We start from the raw sequence: 6,790 nt of genomic DNA on the forward strand, positions 1-6,790 counted from the left end.
AGGGCGGGAGTTTGTGGTTATGTTTTAAGCTTTCTCTAGTTGTAGGTTGTTTGTTTTCTCCTTTCTTTCAAATCAACTACTCTGGCCATTATATTTTTATGAAATTGAGATTTCCTCATTATGATTTCTTTTTACTATTTCCATGTGCATTCGCATAATGCATTATACCTATCAGATATAAACACACAATTTCAATTTGACACCCACACATTCCACACTGAAGATATTGCTATTTTTCTCTTCTAATGCACGGTAGGAATTCTGCTTATGTTCTTAGGTGTAAAACTTGAACTGTACGAAGAGAACCTACAAGAACAAGGGCCACCAAAAGCAGCTGAGAAAAGCAACAACAAAACCAGAAAACCTAAAACACATTGCTAGGAAAACTCAATTATTTTTATCATGGGAGACAATTCTATAGAAGGCTAAATGCCTATAACTGACAATTTCATTGGCCAAGTAGATGGTATCGACGATTTATACTTGAGCTTAGAGATTTCCCTACCCTACTCTTCCGAAATGTCAATGACGGAGTAGGAAGACCAACCTCTAGCTTCCAACATATCCTTCGTGAGCACACGATAATGTACCACAAGCCGACCTAGAAATATGCAATTGTTTTTTTAGATGGGCATTCCAAGTGGCCACCTGGATAACAAAAATAGTTAACAAAAACTTCTATGTTATCGTCACATCATGCCGATACGATAGCACAAGAGTTCCACACCAAGCCTTTCAGAGCTTTGTCGTTCACTTGTTTTTTGTGTATAATGTCCGTGATTTAATTAGGAGGATAAATGAAAACATCTCGAGTTTTCTAGCAAAATTACAAAATGGCGAACGCCCACTCTCAGATGAAGAAACACAACGAGTATCTTATTCAGGCAGAACCGTCATTAGAAAATCCAAGACCCTGACATGCAAATTAAGAATATGGTTATCCTAAACACAACGAGTACCAATAATAATGGAGTCTACGAGCAATGAGTGAACCACTTCTGGCAGCATGCAGGGCATGTCCAAGAGGGGTTTCTTTTCCCAAAGGTTTCAGTGAATCGAGGGACATAGTGTATGCAAGAACATAGAGAGGCTGGTGAAGGAGGCCTGGCCTGGCCACCAATCATGACAGAGTTTTGTAAGACCTGTAAAGTGGGGCCCAGCTACCCAATCAGGGGGCAGAGCGGCAGCCCAGCCATCACCTCATGGCAGCTGGCAGCCCCAGATTGGTCCTAGGATGACTATGTGGATCCCCATTATGCATGCACCTCCCTCCCTGCTGGCACCATCATTCACACCGGCACACAGCAAACGCATGACCAGTATTTCTGTTGTGGAAAACCCACGTCCAGGCTGTATGCATTGCCCTTTGGAAACCGAAACTGAAACCAGTTGAGAGGCTGGGGCCAGCTCAATGCAATGCAATCATAAGGAACATACCACTGCGCAATTCTCGCAGCGTTCGCCGCCACGTAAAGTTGCTGATAAATGATTAAGGGCCTGTTCGGACTCCCTCCCGCTCTCCAACTCCGCTCCGGAGCGGAGCAACATGCAGTGTTAATTTGAGGAGCTGCTAATATGGTACTCCACCCGCTCCACTCCTGAATGGAGGAGTGGAGGGCTACCGAACACAGCCTAAGTAGAATTCCCAACGCTGATCTTTCATAAATCATCTCATGCATGAAGAATCAAGCTAGCCATGCACGCAAGAAGAAATGAATCAAGAGGCGCCCAGCACACGGTACGTACGTACGTGCCCTTTCCACTTGCTTAGCGCGGGGGAGAAACGTTACTGCTAACAATGGCCGGTTTCCGGCTCACGGCTTAGCTTTGTCCTCTGCCTTTACAAGCCCCAATTTGTTTCTGAAGTCGGTTGAGGTCGACCGGAGGGATTCAGCAAAAGGTACAGTGCATGCAGGTACAGCGAGGGGCAAGGTTTGGGAAGCTTCTGGCGGGCATCAGAAAAATACGGAGGCGGGCAGGCGGCCGGCCGGCTCGCCGCTAGCTGTGCAACAAAACAAAGCAAACAGATTCCGGAAAGCAGGCAGCTTATTAGCTAGGTGGAGTACCGCCTTGCCACAAAGCCAGCCAACAACTGCCAAGGGCCTATATATATACACATACAACCCATCGTTTGTCCATCGACTCTCCAACCATCTCATCTCTAGCTAAGCTTTGCGCAAGTAGTGCTGTCACCAACTGATTCAGGAAGAGAACAGAGTCTGATTCGTCCGGTCCGTCCTTGGGTGTTTTCTTGACTCTGTTTCTTGTTGCTTTCGTCGAGAGGACAAATTGGATTGAGAGGATGGGTGTGGGTGGGACTCTGGACTACTTGTCCGAGCTTCTCGGCGGCGGCGGCCGGCGCCGGAGCTACAAGCAGAAGAGGAAGCAGTTCCAGACGGTGGAGCTCAAGGTCCGGATGGACTGCGACGGCTGCGAGCTTAAAGTCAGGAACGCCCTCTCCAGCATGAAAGGTATGCATACACATATCCTACCTATCAACAACTCAAGGAATTATGGTTAGAAAAATGCTGTAAAATTGATGATGAAATTCTTGATTCTTTTCCTTTGAAAATCCTTGCAAAAAAATTGAAAATGCTGGAAAATTTAAAGGCATTTTGTTGTATTTTGCAGGGGTGCAGTCGGTGGAGATCAACCGGAAGCAGTACAAGGTGACGGTGCAGGGGTTCGTGGAGCCGCACAAGGTGGTGAAGCGGGTGCAGGCCACCGGGAAGAAGGCCGAGATCTGGCCATACATCCCCTACAACCTCGTCGCGCACCCCTACGCCGCGCAGACCTACGACAAAAAGGCGCCCCCGGGCTACGTGCGCAAGGTGGACGCCGTCATGCCCGTCGCCAGCTACGGCGGCCCCGGCGCCGGCCCCGCGCAGGAGGAGCGGCTCACCACCATGTTCAGCGACGACAACCCCAACGCCTGCTCCGTCATGTGAGAACCTCCGTGAAGCAAGAGACGTCGATGGAGATCATGTGTTCTTGGTGGCGGTGACATGTTTGTATGTGGCTCCAGACAGAGTGTATGGCATGCGTGTGTTGTCTAGATTGTAAATTTAAAAGGAGAGAAAAGAGCGTATATATGGGATTAGTCTTTGTTTTTCAGGTTTCTGTCTGCTGCATGTGTGCTGGAATCTTAATCTTTTTCGATCTTTTGCACTGTTAGATCTTTATTTTGGAGGATCGCACAATTAGATGGTTGATTTTGAAGACGGTACACTCGGAGACGCTCACATACACGCACAATTATCGGATAGTTGATTACTTACTGTAACCTAGCAGAACGTTAACCACCGGCAATTTACATGATCATACTTTTCAATCAACCATTTAAACGAAAGACTGCTTTGAAGATAATTAGTACCAGAAACAACTAAAACGATGGATTCGCGCAGAAACTAAACATAACCCGCAAACTTTTTTTTACATATATCAAGGTTTGAGACTGCTTACCGGGTCTGCCACCCGGTAACCCGCAAACTTCCCTATGACTATGATTGGAGTTGTCTGAATGTACCATATTAGTGTGCCGATGCATGCGCCTCAACGTCGCAAGATTTTGAACAGATGCTTTTCTTACTTCTATGCTCCCTTTATTGAAAGAATTTGGTGTCTACAATAGCTTTTGATCCACTGAGCAAATGTCATATCAGAAACTTCCATGGATATTTAAAGCACAACAAAACTATTATTTTCCTAAGTGAAGAAGTGGTACTCCTTCGGGCCTTGAATGGTCTGTTTTGTTACCTACATGAATTTTGTGCACTTTACATATGTGGCCCGACTCGGTCAGGTTGAGTGAAAACATGCAACAAACCATGGTTGAGCAGAACACAGTCATGGTGTTTGGTTGCAAGCCTGTTCTAAGATAATGCAAATCGTTGTTATTTGGTTACATGCCTTGCATGTGGTTTGATAACCTCACTATTGGAGTGTGAGTTTATGAGCATACATACAGAGACACAACATAGACAACTAATAACATAGACAACTAATAACAGGTGTAGCATAAACCAGAGTCTTAAACATACACTGATAAGCAGTTAAGTTGACAAACAGTTGTGACAAAGTCTTACACTACTAAACATCCAACGCAAAAGTCTTCAATTGGTGCAGAGATAACCTCCTAAAGATCCATGGGAAATGCCTCATTGTGCCTCTTGCACTTGGTCACCACCTCAACTCCGTCATCATTGAAGAAAATCACCTTCATGAAGGAAATATGCCCTAGAGGCAATAATAAAGTTGTTATTTATACTTCCTTATATCATGATAAATGTTTATTATTCATGCTAGAATTGTATTAACCGAAAACTTAGTACATGTGTGAATACATAAACAAACAGAGTGTCACTAGTATGTCTCTACTTGACTAGCTCATTAATCAAAGATGATTAAGTTTCCTAGCCATGGACAAAGAGTTGTCATTTGATGAACGGGATCACATCATTAGAAAATGATGTGATTGACTTGACCCATCCGTTAGCTTAGCACAATGATCGTTTAGTTTGTTGCTATTGCTTTATTCATAACTTATACATGTTCCTATGACTATGAGATTATGCAACTCCCGAATACCGAAGGAACACTTAGTGTGCTATCAAATGTCATAACGTAACTGGGTGATTATAAATATGATCTACAGGTGTCTCCGATGGTGTTTGTTGAGTTGGCATAGATCGAGATTAGGATTTGTCACTCCGAGTATCGGAGAGGTATCTCTAGGCCCTCTTGGTAATGCACATCACTATAAGCCTTGCAAGCATTGTGACTAATGAGTTAGTTACGAGATGATGCATTACGAAACGAGTAAAGAGACTTGCCGGTAACGAGATTGAACTAGGTATGATGATACCGACGATCGAATCACGGGAAAGTAACATACCGATGACAAAGGGAACAACATATCTTGTTATGCGGTTTGACCGATAAAGATCTTCGTAGAATATGTAGGAACGAATACGAGCATCCAGGTTCCGCTATTGGTTATTGATCGGAGATGAGTCTCAGTCATGTCTACATAGTTCTTGAACCCGTAAGGTCTGCACGCTTAACGTTCGGTGACGATCGGTATTGTGAGTTTATGTGTTTTGATGTACCGAAGGTAGTTCGGAGTCCCGGATATGATCACGGACATGACGAGGGGTCTCGAAATGGTCGAGACATAAAGATCAATATATTGGATGACTATGTTTGGACATCGGAATGGTTTCGAGTGAGTTCGGGCATTTACCGGAGTACCAGGGGGTTACCGGAACCCCCCGGGGAGTATATGCGCCTTATTGGGTCTTAGTGGGAGAGAGGAGGAGGCGGCCTAGGAGGGGGCGCCCCCCCAAGCCCAATCCGAATTGGGAGGGGGACCGACCCCCCTTTCCTTCCTCCCCCTCTCCTCCTTCCTTCCTCTCCTACTCCAACTAGGGAAGGGGGGAATCCTACTCCCGCTCGGAGTAGGACTCCCCTAGGGCGCGCCATAGAGAGGGTCGGCCCCTACCCTCCTCCACTCCTTTATATACAGGGGAGGGGGCACCCCATAGACACACAAGTTGATCTCTCAGCCGTGTGCGTTGCCCCCCTCCACATATTTCCACCTCGGTCATATCGTTGCAGTGCTTAGGCGAAGCCTTGCGCCGGTAGCTTCATCATCAACGTCACATGCCATCGTGCTGACGAAGCTCTCCCTCGACACTCAGCTGGATTGAGAGTTCGTGGGACGTCACGGAACTGAACCTGTGCAGATCGCGGAGGTGCCGCACTTTTGGTACTAGGATCGGTCGGATCATGAAGGCGTACGACTACATCAACCGCGTTGTCATAATGCTTCCGCTTACGGTCTACAAGGGTACGTGGAATACACTCTCCCCTCTCGTTGCTATGCATCACCATGATAGATCTTGCGTGTGCTTAGGATTTTTTTGAAATTACCGCGTTCCCCAACAGTGGCATCCGAGTTGGGTCTATGCGGAGATGTTATATGCACGAGTAGAACACAAAGAGTTGTGGGCGATAATAGTCATACTGCTTACCAGCATGTCATACTTTGATCCAGCAGTATTGTTGGATGAAGCGGCTCAGACCGACATTACGTGTACGCTTATGCGAGACTGGTTCTACCGACGTGCTTCGCACACAGGTGGCTGGTGGGTGTCTGTTTCTCCAACTTTAGTTGAATCGAGTGTGACTACGCCTAGTCCTTGTTGAAGTTTAAAACAACACACTTGACAAAAATCGTTGTGGTTTTGATGCGTAGGTAAGAACGGTTCTTGCTTATCCCGTAGAAGCCACGTAAAACTTGCAACAACAAAGTAGAGGACGTCTAACTTGTTTTTGCAGGGCATGTTATGATGTGATATGGTTAAGACATGATGCTAAATTTTATTGTATGAGATGATCATGTTTTGTAATAGAGTTCTCGGCAACTGGCAGGAGCCATATGGTTGTCGCTTTATTGTATGAAATGCAATCGCCATGTAATTGCTTTACTTTATCACTAAGCGGTAGCAATAGTCATGGAGGCAATAGTTGGCGAGACGACAACGATGCTTCGATGGAGATCATGGTGTCAAGCCGGTGATGATGGTGATCATGACGGTGCTTTGGAGATGGAGATCAAAAGCACAAGATGATGATAGCCATATCATATCACTTATATTGATTGGATGTGATGTTTATCCTTTATGCATCTTATTTTGCTTAGTTCGACGGTAGCATTATAAGATGATCTCTCACTAAATTTCAAGGTATAAGTGTTCTCCCTGAGTATGCACCATTGCTATTGTTCGTC

The 6,790-nt window shown here is 45.5% G+C and overlaps 1 protein-coding gene across 1 annotated transcript; it reads left to right on the forward strand.

Moving 5' to 3' along the window:
* Positions 1-1,468: 1,468 nt before the first annotated feature.
* On the forward strand, positions 1,469-3,164 carry LOC119305522 (heavy metal-associated isoprenylated plant protein 23-like). Its single transcript, XM_037582021.1, has 3 exons — positions 1,469-1,738; positions 1,916-2,471; positions 2,632-3,164. The coding sequence occupies exons 2-3, from the start codon at positions 2,303-2,305 to the stop codon at positions 2,946-2,948; spliced, it is 486 nt and encodes a 161-aa protein (XP_037437918.1). The 5' UTR covers positions 1,469-1,738; positions 1,916-2,302; the 3' UTR covers positions 2,949-3,164.
* Positions 3,165-6,790: the final 3,626 nt, after the last annotated feature.

The sequence above is a fragment of the Triticum dicoccoides genome, chromosome 5B, assembly GCF_002162155.2.
Source record: "Triticum dicoccoides isolate Atlit2015 ecotype Zavitan chromosome 5B, WEW_v2.0, whole genome shotgun sequence".
Taxonomy (NCBI): Eukaryota; Viridiplantae; Streptophyta; class Magnoliopsida; order Poales; family Poaceae; genus Triticum; species Triticum dicoccoides.

What these genes read in the sequence shown, in the direction of transcription:
- LOC119305522 (XM_037582021.1), top strand. Translation starts at nt 2,303, where the DNA reads ATGGGTGTGGGTGGGACTCTGGACTACTTGTCCGAGCTTCTCGGCGGC. An exon ending in CGCCCTCTCCAGCATGAAAG is followed by an intron (nt 2,472 to 2,631) that starts GTATGCATACAC and finishes TGTATTTTGCAG; the next exon opens with GGGTGCAGTCGGTGGAGATC.